At 38.6% G+C, this 21,374-nt stretch overlaps 1 protein-coding gene across 4 annotated transcripts in view; it reads right to left on the minus strand.

The window, feature by feature from the left end:
* AFF1 (AF4/FMR2 family member 1) overlaps positions 1-21,374 on the minus strand; it is a 188,872-nt gene that overhangs the window by 52,711 nt on the left and 114,787 nt on the right. For 3 of the 4 annotated variants that reach the window (XM_032239680.1, XM_032239684.1, XM_032239682.1), the window contains 2 exons: positions 6,423-6,467; positions 500-586 (listed from right to left, as the gene is read on the minus strand). In XM_032239680.1, coding sequence (XP_032095571.1) covers positions 500-586; positions 6,423-6,467 — 132 coding nt within the window. The remainder of the gene's footprint in view (positions 1-499; positions 587-6,422; positions 6,468-21,374) is intronic. The other variant, XM_032239681.1, reaches the window with a different exon arrangement.

Consider the following 21,374-nt stretch of genomic DNA (forward strand, 5'->3'; position numbering starts at 1 on the left):
TTTTTTTTTTTTTTTTTTTTTGAGACGGAGTTTCGCTCCCCCTTACCCAGGCTGGAGTGCAATGGCGCGATCTCGGCTCATCGCAACCTCCGCCTCCTGGGTTCAGGCAATTCTCCTGCCTCAGCCTCCCGAGTAGCTGGGATTACAGGCACGCCCCACCATGCCCAGCTAGTTTTTTGTATTTTTAGTAGAGACGGGGTTTCACCATGTTGACCAGGATGGTCTCGATCTCTTGACCTCGTGATCCACCCGCCTCGGCCTCCCAAAGTGCTGGGATTATAGGCGTGAGCCACCGCGCCCGGCCCAATCCAAGATGTTCTTAAGTTGGAGAATAAAGTGTTTGAAAGCATTGTGAAACACTGTAGAAAGTAAATTAATCATAATTTTAACCTCTTTTCCAAAGATTTGAACAATAATACTTTATCAATCTGCCTCACAGCAATGCCTTAAGCTTTCCACTAAGATGGATGCAGTGCCTGCCATACTTTTAAGGAATTACCTTTGTGGGGAAAGGAAACTTGGATGGCTCAGCTGTACTAGGCGTATGTATTGCTGTCAAAGGAGGAGGCCATGAATGGGTCATTTCCTGGAAAGAGATTTGGAAAGGGAAGAAAAAGCAAATTATAATTAGAAGACTCACTGCTACTTAACATTTTGAATTTGATGTAGAATGGATTGATGGTAAATGGAAAGTACAATCTTAGAAGTTATTTCATGTACTTTAAAAAAAACTTCAGTGGGCTACGTTGAAAAGTTGAAGCTCTCCAACATACAAAACTAAAAAAAAGTCCATTTGCAAAAGACAATCAAGGTGTAGAAAGGGGATGAATTTAACACCCTGAATATTATCAAGCACATAAACTGTATGTAACAGGAACTGCCAGAGCTTGTGGAGCTGTGAAGACTGTAGGTAACAGGCTAGGCTGGAACAGCAGTCTCTCCTCTGTGCATTCTTTCTCCCTCAGCTTCTTTATTGCATTTCCTGGAATTATTTCAGTTCAAAGGAAGAAGAACTTTCCTGTTTGACTTAAGCAAACAAGTAATTCAGGTCACTTGTTCCACTTGGGAGAGTTTTAATGGATTTGACCCTTCCCAGATACACACTATTAGCATGTAAGAACTTTTCTGAAGGAGAGGAACTTAAAATTACCTTTCTTTTCCATTAAGAGAAGCTTAAATTTTACTATTTTCTTGGCTGAAGGAAAGATTTCTAAAACTTACAATTGATGTATGTATCTTGAATTATTCTAAACACATTCACAAATTCTACTTTGCTAAAAATACTTGTAGAAAACAAGTATGTCAGAAAAAAGATGTGTCAAATTGCAAATATACACACACATACATGTGTTTTTTTTAAAAGGCCAAAATGGCATTGGAGATCATTAACTACAATCCCAATATCTTACAGACTGAAAAAAACTGAGTTCCAAAATGACTGGGTCAAGGTACCCCAGAAAGCTGAAGGTGGGTCCCACAAGTGTCAGATCTGCCCAGCAAACTGGCTTATACTCGATGTGTGGCCAGGCGTGGTGGCTCACACCTGCAATCTCCAGCTTTGGGAGGCCAAGGTGGGTGAATCCCTGAGGTCAGGAGTTTGAGACCAGCCTGGCCAACAGGGCGAAATCCCATCTCTACTAAAAAAAAAAAAAAAAAGAAGAAGAAGAAAAAAAAATACAAAAATGAGCCGAGTGCAGTGGCTCATGCCTATAATCCCAGCTACTCAGGTGGCTAAGGCAGGAGAATGGCTTGAACCTGGGAGGCGGGGGTTGCCGTTTGCTGGGATCACACCACTGTACTCCAGCCTGGGTGACAGAGCAGGACTCCGTCTCAACAACAACAAAATGATCAACACACAATTCTACCAGCAATCTGCGACCCGACAGCATGCTATATTACCCCGCCTATACAACACATGATGCATTCTAACACCTCACTCTTTTCAAAATCCTGGCCAACCTGTCTATCCCCACAGAATGCCATTTGACCCTTGCAACAGCTGGAGATGGCGTTCTAGCAAGTACTTCCACATCCAACCTCTGTGCACATCTCCCCTTGTCTTTCCCCTTGCAGCTCCATGAGTTACCACAGCCTCAGGAGAGACAGCAGCAACTTCGCACAGTTACAAGTAATGTAACCGATGCTGGTTTTCTTGAGTAATTTTTGTTAAAAGTGAAATCATGCCCTTGTTTACTGACCGGGCATCTGCTTTGTCCAGGACACAACAGGATATCTGTCCTAAAATATACCAGAAAGAATAATGGCTGTGAAGCTGAGACCTAGATTGCAATCCTAACTCCAAACCTTACCAGCCTTTTCAGGCTAGGTAAGTCATCTGAAGCCTCAATGCTAAGAGGTAAACTAGGACCACTTATTTTCAAAATATCATAAGGGCACTTTATGTACAGTACTTGAATGAACAGTGTACAGAAGGCACTTAATAAATTAAAAACATTACAACTTTTTTTTCTATTTTTTTGTTGTTAAAGCATTACAACTTTTAATTAAAAGTCCAGTTTTAAAATAATATCAATACTGCACCAAAGAGAGCTTCCGGCTGTCTTATTTATTTGATAATACTTTAAGACACAGAGCCATTATAATGTTACAATACAAAAACATGTAATAATTAATTGAGGAAGTGTACGGAAACATCACCCTTATTTTTCTCAGTAATTTATTTGGAATCTCATTGGTATCTATGACTTTTGGTCACCAATTATTCCTAAACATCCATTGTACTCTCAATGCCTAAGGCTGTCCCAGCTATTAAATTAGGCAGTTGGAAAGTACATAAATTCTTTCAAACCCTAAGTGGTTCCCTGGTAGTCTGAGCATTTATATACTTCCCTACATGCCTAGCTTACTAGAGGGACTTAAGAAAATTGGGGCCATTACTAAGGAGAAGAGCCTTCTCAGAAAGACTCTCAAGGCCATGATTTCACTTCCTACCTTAACAATGACTTGTCATGTGAACAGAGACAAATCACTGGGACCTACCTCAGTCCTGGCCCTCCAGGCCCAACAGCTACTGTCTTCTTCTCCTTGCTCATTTTGCTTTGGAGACACTGTCTAGTTCTAATTGTTCCTCCAATACAAAAACTTGATACCACCTCGAGGCTTTTCCACCAATTCCTCCCTCTGCCTAGCCCTTTGTTTACTGGCCTGTTGTACTATTCATAGCACCCATCAACACTCAGCACTATATTGTATATTTCTCTTCCCCACTATGATCTCCATGAGAGCAAGCACTCTGTTTTATTCACTACGACATCCCAGTGCTGTGGAGGATTAACAAGTATTTGTTGAATAAACGAATGAGCATACAAATAGTGTTACCACACATTGTACTGGCATCATGGAAATGCTGCACTGAGGTAATGCCTGCATTAATCCCCCAAGATGCTGTGCAGGCCAGGCCTCCCTGTAAGTAGAAAATCTGAGGTGTCTCCATGCACCCACCAAGGGCACGTTGCCCTTTCTGGACCCTAGTGCATGACCACTGCTTGACAACTAACAGTGTTGGTCTGCTATCTTCTTACTCCATTAGCCTGCTGCAGTTACTGGCCACCGCTTCCCCTTCATTACAACACTTCCCCCTTAAATACTACCCCCAGAGAACCAAACGTTATCTTCTATGATTGATTTTCTCTGTTAGGAAACTATTTACTGTCTCTGTCACCCATCAGAAAGATTTGTGTTTAGATTCCTGGCAAGCTTAATAAATTGCTGGTACAAGATGAGAACGGGAACCAGGAGGCAATGGAAAGTAGTATCTGGATCAGCGTCAAGAGTGAGAGCTGGAATGCACCCTAGAGATCATCCACCAGCCCAGGGCCTTCATTCTACCAATGCAGAAACCAAAGCCCGGTGGGGACATATAACTTAACTGAGATCACAGACAGAAGAGAAGGGACTTTCTCCAATATGAAAGGCCTATGACCTATTCAGTCCCGGACATCGTTGCGTTTGCTTTCCCAAGTTATGATTTCCAAATCATAAATGTGCATGATTTATGCACTGACCACTCACTCTCAAGCATTTCCAGGTAAGCAAGAATTCACTAACAACATGTTGGGTGAGAAGGGAAGGAGGATGGATGGGTTCATTAAATTAAAAATGCTTGTCTGACACTGTAATACCATCATTCCTAAATAAAGGATATGACATGTCTTATACTAACACACACCAAAACCTAAGAGAAGCATCTGACACATGCAGAAGACAACAAATCTGCACTGTTGCATTTACTTCTGAAATAATGATAGAACAAATCATGCACAATTTCAGAGGAAATACTAAGGCCTACAAACCATAGTGAAATATTTTTTTAAATGAAAAAGTAATTTTGTTTTTTTTTTTAATTAAAAAAAAAAATACTAAGGCCATAGTTTATAATTAAGTGCCTTCTTGTGTTTACAACTTGCCATACCAAAAAAATTCAGAAATAGAAGAGGAAAAGGCCAATACAAAAATATAATCAAGGTAACTTATTTAACCTTACATGCTGGTTGACAAAAATTCCTCACTGTTTGCAGTTCAAAGTATGTTTCTCAGCCGGGCACAGTGGCTCAAGCCTGTTATCCCAGCACTCTGAGAGGCCGGGGCAGACGGATCACTTGAGGGTATATCACTTGAGGTCAGGCGTTTGAGACCAGCCTGGCCAACATGGTGAAACCCCATCTCTACTAAAAATACAAAAATTAGCAGGTTGTGGTGGTATGCCTGTAATCCCTGCCACCAGGCTGGGTGGCTGAGGCTCAAGAATTGCTTGAACCTGGGAGGCGAAGGTTACAGTGAGCTGAGATCACGCCACTGCACTCCAGCCTAGGTGACAGAACAAGACTCTGTCTCAAAAAAAAAAAAAAAGAAAAAGTATGTTTCTCTAGAGGTTATTTCCTTCTCAGAAAACCCTAACTACATAACAGCGGACAAAAGACTATAAAACAAAAACAATAAAACTGTTTTCCAAACAACTGGTTAGATACTATTACTGTCAAAAATTTCACAAGTGAGGAGATAACCAACATATTTAATTAGTGGTTTTGGCACCATTATCTCGTAAAACTTTAAAATGAAAAGTTAAAAAATAAAATTGGGCAAACATATATTTTGAGAAAAAATGAGCAGTAGAGATTCAAATAACAGTCATTACATCTCTCCTACTAATTAAAAAAAAAAAAAAATGTCAGAAGCTCTATAGTAAAAGACAAGAATATCATTAAAATTGACCTAGAAGCAAATTAAAAGCCACAGAAGAGGGAGAAACAATACATGAAACCCTCAGTTTTTACAATTATTGTACCTGTGCATTAAAATTAAACTCTGCATTTCCTGGAAATTAACGGCAAAATGGAAGACATGATATTTTATATATAATTCTCCTCTGATAAAAAGAAAGAATGCCAGTTCATGAGGAAAATTAACACTGTTCCCCTGGAATTAAATTCTAGAAGGAATTTGTCATCCTTGTACAAGAAAAACTGAACAAGTGGATAATGTATTCAATGATATATTTGTGGAAGCACAAATGTCCATGGTATAGTTTCAATAAACAAGAGCAAAAAGTAACCATTCAAGGTAAGTCTAAAGATGACCATTTACTTCCCACTATTTTTCTTTTTATTTAAAATTTTATGGTGTCACTGAAGAAGAGGCCATATGTACAAGACCACAGGTATTAGATATCACCTACAGAATGCAAAGAGGTATAAATCAAGCACCGTTTAACCACTGGTGCCTCCCACACCACATCAATACAGGGTGTATCGTCTCTGGGAAGTGAGCAACTCTCTTGGGTCTTTATGGACAACCAGAAAAACTTATGAGACATGTCATAAAAATCTGGTCCAAATGCCTTGTAGTTTGTATACGTCAATGTAATTAATAAAATCTGGCAGATAATTCAATTACATTCCAAGACTTCTGTTACTATTCTGGTTTACTTTAGCCTTTGGAGATGGGAATGGGGGAGAAGTGGTTAAAGGGGGCTGGGAATGGCAACTGTTCTTTATTTTTTATTTATTTATTTTTTATTATTTTTTTTTTTTGGAAACAGTCTCACTCTGTTGCCCAGGCTGGAGTGCAGTGGCATGATCTCGGCTCACTGCAACCTCCATCTCCTGGGTTCAAGTGATACTCCTGAATCAGCCTCCCAAATAATTGAGACTACAGGCACGCGCCACCATGTCTGGCTAATTTTTATTTTTTTAGTAGATATGGGGTTTTGCCATGTTGCCCAGGCTGGTCGCGACTCCTGAGCTCAAGCAATCTGCCAGCCTCGGCCTCCGGAAGTGCTAAGATTGTAGGCATGAGGCACCACGCCCAGCCAATGGCAACTGTTCTTCAAAGTGAAAGTAAATGGATATACCCCTGCCTACTTAAGTATTGCTTCAAATGAGAAAGAGCAGCAGTGAACTCACCTTTAGAATCTCTTCTACACAATGGACTTCATTGGAGTAGGTCTGCTGAAAGTGAAAAGCAAAAAACAAAAAGTTAGTAAACAAGAGTTGAGAGTGATGGTATTGGTAGATGACGGTATTAATGCAGCAATACTCATCTGAAGGCTTACCTTCTACTAGCTAAGTATTAAGAACTTTACATTTGAAGCTTGGGCAACATGGTGAAACCCCATTTCTACCAAAAGCAATACAAAAATTAGCCATGCAAGGGGTACACGTCTGTGACCTCAGCTACTCAAGAGGATCGCTTGAGCCAGGGAGGTGGAGGTTGCAGTGAGCCAAGATCACTCTGGCTGCATATACATAACAACTTTACATTTGGATGAAATAAGACCAGAGAGATGAATCTAACTTAATCTTGTCAGGAAACATAGTAATGATGGAGACAATGGCAGACTAACTGTTGACCCTCAGGTCAGAAGTTTCTAATGGAAAATTTCTCTATTAAGGAAAATTAGTATATTAGTAAACCTAGGGAATAACAGATGTACAAAATGAGATTAGAATAGGTTTCGCAGTCAGCTACCTCATAGTAACAGCTAACCTACTGGCCACATTAAATGAAGACAAAGACGATAATCATCTGAACACGTTACTGCTCCAAAGTAAGGGGTCCTAAATCCAATCAAGGATAGCCTATTATTTATAAACATTCTAGCCTGCCAAAATTCATTTTAAAGTTAAAAATATCTCTAAAGTCAGCATTTCACCTTATGCATACATGCATACATACACACATGCACACAAAATTTTCCCAGAGAAAGACTGTAAGGGGAGGAGAGATTAGTTATCTTAAATAGTGGAAAGATCCACTATTTCTACCTCTTCCTTACCACCTAGGCTAAACAAATAATGATTATTGCTGCTGCTGGTATCACCACCAGACAGTGTCTAGGGAGTGGTATTTTACAGTCTACATATTTTTAAGAGCAAAGAAAGTGGGCAAAGTTAAATTAAAATCAATACCTTTTCTGAACTAGAGACATAAGGTTTTCAATGGAACAGCAACTTGCTCTGTGTCAATTCATGAGCCAGGCACTGTGGGCACAGTACAGCAAGTACTATACAACATATGACTTTCCCATTATTGCCACTGCTATGCATAAAGCTCTGCTGTTCTTGGTCCGTTTAATACAATATCTACCTTGCAGCTAGAGAACAGTTGGCAAGGGATTCTATCCTGTTCTTGGTTCTAACTTAAGTTTAATTTAATATAGCATTGGTTGCTAATTTGCAATCTAGGGCTTATTAATCTACCATTTCCCTCATTCCAATTCACTCTATGGAAGAAGGAAAAGGAAAGAATAAAGCATATGAACATTCACACCATCCTGTAATTGAATCTATTGGATATGTCAAAATTCAGACGCAGGCCGGGCATGGTGGCTCACACCTATAATCCCAGCACTTTGGGAGGCCAAGGCAGCCAGACTGCCTGAGCTCAGGAATCTGGGACCAGCCTGGGCAACATGGTGAAACCCCATCTCTACCAAAAATACGGAAATTAGCCAGTCTCATAACCCAGTCTCAAAATAGATAAAAATTTTAAAATAAAATTTAAAAATTAACAAAAAATTCAGATGCAGTCTGTTTTTAAAACATGTACATTTCCTGGAAAGAGTCTTAATAAAATGTTGGCAGTTTGTTATTATCAAGGTAGGGCCAGGAAGTCAGGTATAACCAAAGAGAATCAAGGGTATCCCTTACATCTGGTGGGAACCACTGGACTCACCTCTAGGCATTATGCACGCAAACAACCAGGACTGCTTTTTGTTTTCAAAACCATTAAGAAACACCTAAAAACTGGACCAAACATTTATGCTCTATTTTAGCCCAAATGTAAGATACAGAAATAAATGCTGTTTTTACCTGAGGGTAAAATGTAATTGTGTTCTATGGTTTCAATTTTTTACACACATCATTAGAAAAAACAACAATTAAAATTTGAAGGTGAATCAATAGAACAAGCACATGACTATGCTGAGTCTGGAAAATATTTTCCCCTCATCCTACGTGTTGCTGGAATGAGACTAGAAATCCAATCAAAATATTTGGCAACCAATAAAAATAGTGCAGCACATTTGAAATGAAGGCAAAAGAGATTTGTCCGTTGCTTCCAACACAACGAGTTCAAAAAGCCACACCCTTTCAAGAGACTGCTTTTTTCTGATCTTCATAATTACTCAAGCAGTTGACACTTTGCCAAGACGTTTCATGTCACCAAAATACTCATTTTTTCAAAAGAGTTTTGTTATGTGGGATGAACCAAGACTGATGAAATTCTGACAGCTTATTTTAGATTAGCAACATTTACTTTATCCAGATACTAATAAGTAGTCACCACTTAACCCACTTAAAATTCTAAATAAGGTCTTAGATTCAAGCATTAGTTGGTTAATATACTGTTAATTTTCCTGGCAAGTCCATTATGGGAGTGAAGGTGTTTCAAAGGGGAACAGGGATTTCATTCCAAACATATGAGGGCATATCATATTTAGGGATCTCCACAAAGCACTGTGTCCACCGGCAAGTAATTGGAAATGAGCAAATGTCAAACAGCAGGAGCCTAGCTACCTTTACAGTGCATCCATACAATGGTATGTTATGCAGGTTCAATAACATAAACAGGTGTGCGCATGGAAAGATGTTCAGGATATACATTTTTAACTTTTTCTTTAAATATAATTTCATACTTACAGAAAAACTGTAAAAACCAGTAAGCGGATTTCCCACATACATTTTACCCAGATTTCCCAAATGTTAGCACTTTATATTTGCTTTATATTTTTCTCTTCCACCCACATACATTTTGAACTGTTTAAGTTAGAGAGTTCAAGTCCCTTTATCCCTAAATACTTTTGTGTATCCAAAACACGCTGTAAACCTATACTTAAAAGAGAGGCTACTAAAAAGTTTGCACAGTATGAGCTCATTTTATGTTCCATCTACCTGAGATTCACATCTTCACTCTTCTCTCCATCCAAATTAGAGACACTTAAACTAGAGGACAGATCTTTCAGATCTGTTTGCACGGAACGAGCTATAAGGACAGGCTGTTTTTTCTCACAAAGTGCAACTTGGCACGTCCAGGCATGCCACTGGAAGGAAGTTTTCCAAAAGGGGAGGAGCAGTTGAACAAGCCATTACATCCTAATCCCCTGATCCCCTTCTTTTCTTTTTTAGAGATGGGGTCTTGCTATGGTGCCCAGGCTGGCCTGGGCTCAAACCACTCTCCTACCCCAGCCTTCAGAGTGTAGCTGGAACCATACGTGTGTGACACTGCACCTGGCTCCTAACCCCTTTCCTAAAATTCACCTTCCCAATAGAGTCTCCAGCCAAATACTGCTACTCCTACCAAAAGGAGCCAGGCTCTCCCTTTAACACCATGGCCAAACAATAAACAATTGGTTCTGACCAGCTCTCTCTAAACCACAGCTGAGATAAGGCTGAAGACATTCAATGTAAGACTTCCTTAAAGAACATGAAATGATAAAAAGCAACAATAAACATTTCTATGATAGTTCCATGAATCAAGAAAATCTAGTTTTTAGGTCCTTCTCTGGCTAGCTCTTTTCTCAATGGTATAGATACCGACTTTAACATGACCACAAAGCCCACTGCCTTCTCCCACCCTCAATATCTATTAATAGGTTCCTAGAGGATATGAGCTCTCCCCTTCGGCCCATCTACAGCCTCCTCACACATCTGGCTTCCTGTATGTAGAACAATCTCCCAGTAGAGACCACACTTTCCTCCTGGGATATGGCCTTAACACAGGAGCCATATTTAAATTTTTTTAAATGATAGCAGCTACTTATTGAATGCATATTATGCTTCACATTGCATCAAACTTTTTACAGGTAATTATTACCTCAGTTTGATACCATCAGTTGTAAGATACACCATTATTAGCATGGGAGGTGGGGGGACTACACTAAATGTACCCATCAACTGTAAGATATATCCCTATTACAGAAACTTTAAAATGCCTGAGGGAATTCTGTATAAAACTCTATTTAATACTCACATCAACCTTTGTGGTAGGTATTATAATAGTTTTTAAAATGAGGAGACATGCCTTTGGAGTCCATGATGAGGTATTTAAAAACAAAATAATTTTAAAAATAAAATGAGGAAACTGAATCCTAGAGAAATTAAGTTGCCTATCCAAGGACACACAAAGCTCTGAAGCAGCTGCTCAGAATACTGTTATAGCGGTTTTCCAAAAACCTCAACATTGCTGCAAGAAACAAATATATTAGCATTTTAGGTGGGTGTGTGATTCCAGTTGTCCTATGCATAACCTAAAACATTTTTTAAAGAGCTATGTTTTTCCTTTGTTTCTACAAAGAAGCATTTTGGTATTCACATTTAACTGCCTCTTCCTACTACCAGTGCTTCAGACCAGAAAAGGCAGCAACGCCGGCCGTGGCCTGATTTCTCACTCCTCCTGGAATGACATTGTGTAATTGTAAGGAAATGCACTGATAAAATAAAATATGTGAGTGAATGTCTTCTAAGTATGACACAGTTTGTTTTAATAAGCTAGAAAGAGCTGGTTGAAGAAACATGCCACTGAGACAGAGAGGCTCTTGCAATATTGTGTTTTAAATCTCTCAAGTTTCAACAAAGCAGCATTTTTATAAAATGCTATTCTGAAAAAGGCTTAGTTATCACTAACCAGGAAATACAGGGAGCACAAAGGCAGCATGCTGACGAGGGAAGCCAAGAGATGATCTTGGATTCCAGATCTGGGTCTGCTGAAGACTGGCGCTGAATCTTGGATAAGATTCATCCTCTTTGGGACTATTTCCTCATTGTGATAAGGTATAGTATTTCTGAACCTAACCACTTCTCAGGTTTGGTATGAAAGTCAAACAGGAAAATATCACACTTTAAAAACCATCAAAAGGCACAGATATATGGAATAGCAGGTGGTATCAACATTATCAAGGCATTCTTTAACAGCGTGACAGCTTTTTAAAAAATCCCAATAGGTTATCTATCCAAAGTTTAATTTTTAAGAGAGCAAAATAAATGTCCTAGCTATTTTTCTTCAAATGTGTCACCACCTTTTGGATTATTGTCCAGTCATTACTATCTATTTGCTGCTCATCTACCCTCAACTCGCTAACTGGTAAGTGATACTTTTGCCCCATCTGGAGCTCTCTTCCCTCTTCCATCTGTGTCAGGATAATTACTCCTGAGCCTTCAGGTTGCAGATGAAACACATCTTTTGGAAAACATCCCCTGATGTTCCCTTACTCCCAAAACTGTCCAGGTTCTCTTGCAGATGCTTCCATAGCTGTCCATACTTTGTTATTGTATCCTCTTTACTCCCTCTAGATTACATATTCTGTGGAAGTTAGGGCCAAAACCCTCACTGCATGACAGGGTGCCCGACACACAGAGGCAACCCATAAACACTGGCTGGTACGTTTTCAGTCCCAGAACTCAGGATTTGAAAGTAAGTTTCTCTTATGGCGTTAGATACTTAGAAAATGTAGTCTGAATTGTAAAGCAACATCTTAATTAACAAACTACATGGAAATAAACATTCTACAAGAGACAGAAAGATAATTGTTTTGCATTGTTTTTCCCTGGAAACATTAGAACTACTGAGAAATTACTTTTCACATATCAGACTGGATTAACGATACTACATCTGTGAGATAGATGTGGGGAAGCAGGTGCTCAAATCCTGTGGTAGGAGGGTTAAATGCTACAACCTTTACAGACATTAACGTGAAAATAGCCAGCAAATTCTAATTACACAGACAGTACTCTGACCTCCAGCACTGTCTCCTACATGTACTCTCTCTCTCTCTCTCTCTCTCTCTCTCTCTCTCTCTATATATATATAGATAGATATATATATATATATATATATATATATATATATGTATGTACAAAGTTATTCGCTTCACCCTAGTTTGCAGATAGCAAGATACTGGAAACAATCTAAATGTCCATCTACAGGTAACTAACTGGCTAAGAAACGATGGTATCCACCACCTACAAATAAATAAATGCTATGCAACTACCACAAAGAATGAGGACGGCCTTGTGCACTGATTTGGAGTTACATCCAAGACATACTGTTAAGAAGAATAAAAATACAAGATGCATTACATGCCAGCATTTCTATAAATGAAAAAAGTATCAATGAGAAGAAAACATGTAAATGAGTTGATTATTATGCATAAAATGTCACTGGGAATAATACACAAGAAATTCCTAACATCAATTACTTCTAGAAAAGAAGGCTGGGGAATGGAAGCTGGGGGAAGGAATAGGGGAAAAGATTTTCAATGTATATCCTTTTTATAACCTTTTAAATTCTGACTTATTGCCTATTCATAAATAAAAATACAAATATTAGATTGAAATATAAATAGATCTACGGCCATACCACCCTGAACGCGCCTGATCTCGTCAGATCTCGGAAGCTAAGCAGGGTCGGGCCTGGTTAGTACAAAAACAAAAAAAGAAATAGAAATAGAAATCCTCTTCTCAAAGTACAGCTAAATTTTCGATTAGCCTTCCTCTATGTAATTTACCTTACTCCAAACATATACCTATGTTAACCTGTCCCCAGCTTACACCTTGGTGATCTGGGCACATCCTACATAACACAGACCACATCAAATTTTTGTAAAAAATAAAACCCATTTCCAGTCAGCCTTCCCTACTAGACCTCGAGTTACCACAGGACTTGCTCAGAAGGGCTGGCCCAGTGTTCAATTGCTAAATTAACACATTTCCCAAACTAGACTAGAAAGATATTGAAAGAGAAGCATTTTTTTAATTCTCGATCTCCCTTTTGTTAATCAGTCATACGTAAATAGTGAGAAGACATACCTGAGATGAACAAAAACTTACAGGGTTGTTTTGAGGAAGAAATAAGATAACGCATGTTAAAACAAGTTCCATACAAATAAATACATCCATTTACATGAGGACACCATAATCATCATTTCTAAGAGACAGATCAGAGGAGGAGACCAAAAGGCCTGGCTGAACATGGTTTGACATAAAGTTATTTGTGTTCTATGGATACACAGTAAATTACATGAATAGCTAAGCCTGTTCCAAGAACATGCTCATACTGTCTGGGTGTGCCTACATCGCTGGAAAACGTATAAAGGGACCAACAGTAATTCTATTTTCACAAGCATCATGCCCTATGGGCAACCAACCATCTATCTATACACCCAGAATTCTAGGATAAACATTTTTAAAATCCCTGGACAGATGTATGAGCAGACTTACAGTCCAAATTAAAACAAGAAAACAAAAACAAAAAGCAGCCATGCTAAAGATTGATATGAAAGAAGGAATGATGGATTACAAAACAAGGAATAAGGTGCTCCAAGCAGCTTTACTAAAAATAAAGTGTTATTACATTGAGTTTCAAAACCAACTGTAGCTGTTAAATCCTCCCTTAAAAATTATCGGCCGCCCTTCATCTCATCCCAGACATCTTTAAATAATGAAACGGTTTTGGATAGTTCCTTAAAAGTGATAAGCTCTAATACATAGCAAAAAAACTACTCTCTCGTTTCCTGAATGACTCTTTTTAATGTCAAACTGCCTGCCACATGTGAAGGCTAACACAAATTAGGACAAGTGCAGAAATCTCTATAGTTCTCTAAATAGATTTTTCAGAGAGAGGAGAAATTAGGTGGATTTAAAAAGATCATTTAAAAATAATGAGGAATCTCTAGGTCACCTACAGTTATCTCCCACCAACAAAAATTTATTATGGAACAAGCAAGGAATTCTACTCCTACTGGGGGAACTCAGAAAAAAGGGTGTAGGGCATCACAGGGATGTCACAATGACTGGCTGCCCTCTTCTATAAGTCTTCCCTACCTTGACTCTCCAACCACATTCAAGTCTGGATTGTAACCTTTAGTGTTCTAGTCTTCTCCTCCAGCCTGGCTTCCCACAGACAGGAACTAGGGTTCATTAATCTCTGTATCCCTCACAAGGCCTTAGCATAATTCTAGACTCACACTGATACAAAATTAATATTTACGAAATGAACAGAGTCAATCTCACGGCATCTCAAACGAAATTCAGACACATAAGATAACCGAAAAGTAATTGTAGAGTTATTTTATGGTGAATTCTCAATCTCTTTCCTGGGAAACAATATATACTGGCGCATATTGGTAAAACTCCGGACAACTTCACAGAACAGCGATATTTTTAAGATGTAAAAGTCTTCAAATTTTAACAAAAGATTATCTTGTGACTATAATCCATCAATCACCACCACCTAATCAGATATTTTCACCTATAGGAGTAGTTGCCTAAATGTAGTTTGGGGACTTAAATTTCTCAGAATGCAGTTTCAGATACGACAGTAACATCATATAAAATTTGGGTAGGATAAAGGAAGGATGTATGCCTCCTTGAGATAGAAGATGAAGAAATAATACTCCAGGATAAACACTGGAAGATCATGTTAGAAATGTGCTAGCACCCCAGTTAATTTAATAAATGAGAGTCTAATATATCCTATAGATAGGAGAGATATATAATATGTATCAAATATGTTTATATTTGTGTATATGTGTACACATGTATGTGAATATATATACACATATTTATATATAAAATTTTTAAAAATTTACCTTTAAGTAAATTGCTCTTTTATAAGCGAACTATATTACCTTCTTACCTTTCAACAACTAAAGCAAAAACAAGCTAAAAAAAAAAAAAAATAGCCACTAAATCCTAGAACATCACTGAAACTTATAAAACCTAATAGGAAGAATTATTTTAAAAAAGCAGTTCTTTAAAGATCAATATGAATAATTAGAAAAACTGTTTCTTTCCAGTTGGTCATTTTGATTATACTAGTGAGGTAATTTGCATAATTAGTGTCATAAAGATATTTTTCTAAAGCATAAAAAATTTGTAAAGGTTCAGTCTGTATTAACTGAGCTTAAAACATTCTGGAAATTTTGTTTTGATCTCTACAAAGAGGGCCTCTTTTAATTATGAAACCAAGGATTCCAGTTCTTGAGACACAGTTTAAATAAAAATGAAAACAATGAGTAGCTGTTGTCTACATATATAATTGTAAACACTCACTTGATAAGAATATGCAAATAATATGAGAGAAGTAGTTACAGTGCAGGTTTTACTGATTTTGCTAGCATTATATATCCTGAGATCATATATAATTTTTAGTATGTTTGCTTCTGTATAGTTGCATGAAACACTATATATGCAGAAATGTTTTTAGTACATATTATGACAATATGTCAACTAACGGTGCCAAAGTTAAAAGAAGTGGGGTGTGCTGGGATAGGTTTAAACTCACTTAACAACAAAGTACCTGAATGAAAAACGAATGTAAAAAACTTATCACTGTTTGACAGTAAATGTCTAATCTCAGTTATTCACCAACTTCCTAATTATTGACTGTGAACCATTACCATTCACCATGTAATAAAGGGAATCAGAATGCCCAATGGTCTAAGATTTTAAAACACTGTGCCTTTGATGAAAGATCACATGAGGCCCCATGAAGCCCATTGTGGGCACAGCAGCCATGAATGATTAAGTAAGAATGGCTAAAAGGCACTGCTTAAAAAAAAAAAAAAAGGCATCACAAAGAACAAGTCTAGACACTGGTTCCATTCCAGCGATAATCAACTGACAAGTCCTTTAAATGGCCTAAACTATATGATCTATTTCCCCTTCCACAGCCAATTGTGCTCACTAAAACCTCAGAGCAGTTTTTGGAGAAATTTTTTATTTTTTTTTCAGTGGGACCATCAATTTGCAAAGCAAGAGTAGCCTTTCAGTTAAAACCTATCACTGCAGGGAGGGTGTGAAACTGTAGCCTGGTGGTGTCCTGTCACATGCTCCTGCCCTGCAACTCTCCATCCAGTCCTACACACTACACACATACACACACACACACACGCGCGCGCATTCTGTCTCTCAAATCGTATTAACGAATTGCTCTGAGTCAAAACACTACTAAATTACTTTGTCAACCATGACAGGATTTATAGATAAATAAATCTGTATTTCTGCTCTCTATCAAATTTAAATGCAAACAATGTTCAGGAAGCATGTTTAATTCTATGCTGCATAGACTGCCTGCCTGGATATTTATTTTTTTCAGAGCTGAACATAAGCTAAGATTATAGAAGCACCAGAAAAAAAAAGAAGAAAAAATAACTTTGTATCAGTTTCTGGATGAGGTTGAAAGAAACTGAAGTCATATGAGTCAGATAAGCCATTTAATCCATGCTTTGTCTGAAAGGACATAAAGATTTTATCCTGGGTTTATTCCAGCATTAATCTCAACAGCCTCTTCTGGAGTAGGTGTTGGTTTTCTGTCTCCTGGCATCGATTATTCAAAAACAAAAAAAAAAACCCAGAACCCAGGGGCGGGGGGAGGGGGTGAGGAAAGAAAATTATTGAAGTGGTAGGCTAGACAGAGGCATATATACTCTGAGGAAACAATCTGAGCCCCAAACACCCTGGGGATTACTGACACTATAACAAACACAAAAGAGAGAAGGCAAATAAAGATGACTTTGCCCTTTACATCTTAATTCTGAACAAGGAAATCCCCCACCTGCCCCCCTTTTTTTGGCTTTAATTCTGAGTAACGAGCAATCAGGTTAATTACTAGGGTCTAGAAAAAGGGCTATCATCCTGGGAATGTACAATTCACTTAATATCAGAACATTATGAACAGTTATACATTATTTATTCGAGCCCATCAAAAAGTGCCAAAATTTAAGGAACTATTTTGTTTTTCTATAACCTATCAATAAACAGATTCGGTCTTTTTTTTTTTTTTTTAAGGCTTCCTAATCCCACTGAATCTTAGACAGACATAATCTTTTTCTGCATTATCTTTGTATACAAATTTGGTCTAAAACTATAGACAAACTACATCAGACTTCCAGCAAGACTCATCTGATACAATGATTCAGTGAACTGGCGAAACTGAAAATATATTTAATACAAAAGCTTGGAAATAAGACTTCCTTCGACAAACGCCAGTATTTCTTTTTTTTTAAATAAACACAAGGATCTGGGCTCGGTGGCTCACGCCTGTAATCCTAGCACTTTGAAAGGCCGAGGGCAGGCGGATCACTTGAGGTCAGGAGTTTGTGACCAGCCTGGCCAACATGGTGAAACCCCATCTCTACTAAAAATACAAAAAATTAGCTGGGCATGGTGGCACAAGCCTGTAATCTTCAGCTATTCGGGAGGCTGAGGCAGGAGAATCGCTGAACCTAGGAGGCGGAGGTTGCAGTGAGCTGACATCATGCCACTGCACTCCAGCCTGAGCAATACAGCAAAACTCTATCTCAAAAAAAATAAAAATAAAAAATAAATAAATACAAAGGGCAGAGTAGATTCATAAAAGTTATTCTTGAATTTATTTTAAATAGGTATTTAATAAGTGCCAAGGAGAAAATTGTTTAAAAAATAAATGTACTCTTAATACCTTCTGAATTTAAAACCTTTTAAGCATTCGTATTATTTTCTCTCCATCTCAATTTATTTCTCTCGTCGTCTGCCTCTGACTTCACACACCAACACACACACACGCACGCAGGAAGTTTAAAAGGTTCCCTTTGGACTTTAATCAAGAGCTCTTGACTCTAAACTCCAACCTTTTCAGTGTTTTGAGGCACAATGTAACTCAATCACATTCATCACAACCCCCAATATTCTTGCATCCACTATCTTTCCTGTTTCTTCCCTTTCCCTCCATACTTTTCTATACAGAATACAGAATCTATGCAATAGGCAAGAAATCACATAGAAAATACTGTTCTAATAGTAACAACAAAAGCAACTGCCTTTGGAAACTGCCTTTAGAAAATGGGAGGGTCACACCAGTACAAGTAAATGATATCTCAGTCATATATCAACCCATTGTGGCCCTCCTGACTACTTCATCCACCTGGCACACAGCCCATGGGAGAATGCTCCCGGAGCCACGGCACTGCTTTCCTGGCATCATAATCCTGCTGACAGCTTGGAGGTGAGGAAGGAAATGTATTATTAAAAAAAAATTTAAAGGTCTTTCAACTTGAATTTCTTTAGCTGGCATAGAGCAGTATCCTCCATAAAAATGAGCAGTGTTATTTGCACAGCCACAGCAATGCTGTCTACCAGGCTGCACAGGCATGAGTATCACCGTAAACGCACCTGAAATGACTGAAGACAGGCCCCTGGGCAGATCCGTTTTATCTTTTTTATTATCTCTTCTAGGTAAATCTTTAAAAGCCATCTCAATGTCCAACAGTTGTTTCCTTAATAAATAATTTACCAAAAGCTTCTTGTAGAATCCGTTTTTTCCTACACTTACCTAGAACCCTGTATTTAAAAAAAAAAAAAAAAAAAATGGTGGGGAACTTAAAAGTCACCAGAAAACTACTGCCTTCTATGATAACAGGTCCTCCAATTCATTTTATAACACAGTTCTTACTAAAAACAGCCAAAAAGGTATGACTGGCCTATATTCAAATCAATCAAAGAAAAAATTATACTAATAATTTGGGGTTCTTCTTCCTTTCTCATTGCTTTTTGGCCAGTTTCTCAGTAGTCTTGGAGTTGACTTAAGCGGACTCACTATAGCTAACAATTCCTGTCTCCTGAGGGGAAAAAAAATGAAAATACTATCATACTCTCCTATTAGTTTTTCATCACATAAATTTACACCCCTACAAGATATAGACAGATCACAAACTATGCTGAATAAACTAATGAGAACCATAAAGCTGGAAAGACACTGAAATTTTTCTAGTATACCTGCCTGTATTGAAGGAACATTATTTTGAAATTTTTCTACACTTGTGAAAATTAACACTGTATATTAAAACTTGGGTAGGAGCTCCCACCATCTTTTAAATTTGACTTCCATTCTAAGCTTCTTATAAGAAACAATAAATACAATCTTGGATGGTGTGCACACACATGCATAAATGCATACACATACATATATAGTTAGGCTTTTAAGCTGCCAATATTTTCAGTTTTTAGCTTTACTTCAGGAAGATTTTTAAAAAGTCATAAACATCTGCCAAGTGATCCAGAAATTCAAGTCCAGAGTTTGAAGGATGAAGAAATGGCCAGGCACGGTGGCTCACATCTGTAATCCTAGCACTTTGGGAGGCTGAGGTAGGTGGATCATGAATGAGGTCAGGAGTTCAAGACCAGCCTGGCCAATCTGGTAAAACCCGTCTCTACTAAAAATACAAAAATTAGTCGGGCGTGGTGGTGCATGCCTGTAATCCCAGCTACTCAAGGAGGTCGAGGAAGGAGAATTGCTTGAAGCCAGGAGGCAGAAGTTGCAGTGGGCTGAGATTCCCACCACTGCACTTCAGCCTGGGCAACAGAGCGAGACTCCATCTGAAAAGAAAGGAAGGAAAGAGAAAAAAAAAAGAAAAAGAAAAAGGAAGGGAGGAAGGAAGGAAGGAGAAATCCTGAGTAATAAGGAATAGCTTATTTAATGTTTATGTTTTGAATTTCTTTCAAATATATTGTCAAAAATATGCTGTGATTTTCTCCAGATATAAAACTCTAATATTACACTTTCCTACTGTCACTCTCATCATTATTTCAGTAGAATAAAATAGGGGGTAGGGGGAAGACAGAAAGCAAAGGAAAGGAGGAATGGGGGAGAAGGGGAAGGGGAGGGAGGAGTAAGAGGGAGGAGAGGGAAAGAGGGGAGAGAAAAAGGAGAAGAAAAGAGGAGAGGAGAGAGAGAGGAAGAAGAAAGCAAGGAAGAGAGAGGAGAGGGAGTGAGGAAGAGAAGAGGGAAGGAGCAGGGGAGAGGGAGAGAGGGAGGGATAGAGAGAGACAGAAGAGAAGGGAGGAGTAGGGACAGAAGGAAAGGGAGGGAGAGAATGAATCCATAATCTAAACTACCAACCATGCAAATCTCAAGAGGTATTCCAAGTCTCTAGTGGTAACCAATTTTAAAAAAAAAAAAAAAAGGCCGCACCACGCCACCTATCTATTACCAATCAAGTTTATACGAAGGGAGGGGTCACGGGAGGGGCAGAATACCTGTGGCTGGAAAACTTATTTACCTTGTTTATAAGGTCATGCACTAAACCACAGAGGTCATTTTGATCCTTCTCTTCTTCCATGTTAGCCCCTAACTCAGAGGGCAAAAGAAAAGAAGAGAAGAGAGAAGAGAGAAAAGACACATCAGCTTTCTCAGGTGGCCTCACCTCTGACTTACTTCCCTACCCTCCATCCTCCCCACCTGAACCTCCAGCTGCTGCATACTTACTGTGCGGCAGCTGTACGCTGCGGGGCACTCACCTCCGTGAACATGTCTTACTGCCTTCCCACATGGCAAAAAAGCTTTCCTGTTTTCATACATCTCCTTGCCAGCCCTAATCGGTGCCACTAGGTCCCTGTCTCGTGTGCTGGCGGCTGTAATGGCGGCCCTTACAGAAAAGAACTTTGAATCTCTTCCCCTGTACTAAGCCATAAGAAGCAGTGAGTGCTCCCAGGCATAACTCCCCTGGCTCTGCTCCTAAAAATGCTCTCTCAAGTACACCGTTGCTTAGCAATATTTGCCTTCCCCCTGTACATTTGAAATTGGCAACATCTGTCCCTTTGGCAGTTTTGACTCGTGCAAAGCACCATGTGCATAGTTTAAAAACACGCAGCTTTATGAAATGGGCAATGCCTCCACACCTCCCATCTCTCTGGAAAACCAGGGATGTGAAAACATAAAAATAGTTTAACCTTTGCTTTCAAGGCTGATAGAAAAATCTATGGGATTTAAGGCAGCTGATAGCACACAAGCAAAATAGTTAGGCCACCAGTGGGAGTTCCTATTAAACACTGCCTAGTAAGCAGTGTCTGAAAAATCTCATCTAATTAACAATTTCCTTTAGA

The sequence above is a fragment of the Sapajus apella genome, unplaced genomic scaffold, assembly GCF_009761245.1.
Source record: "Sapajus apella isolate SASKATOON/1434 unplaced genomic scaffold, GSC_monkey_1.0 scaffold45, whole genome shotgun sequence".
NCBI lineage: Eukaryota > Metazoa > Chordata > Mammalia > Primates > Cebidae > Sapajus > Sapajus apella.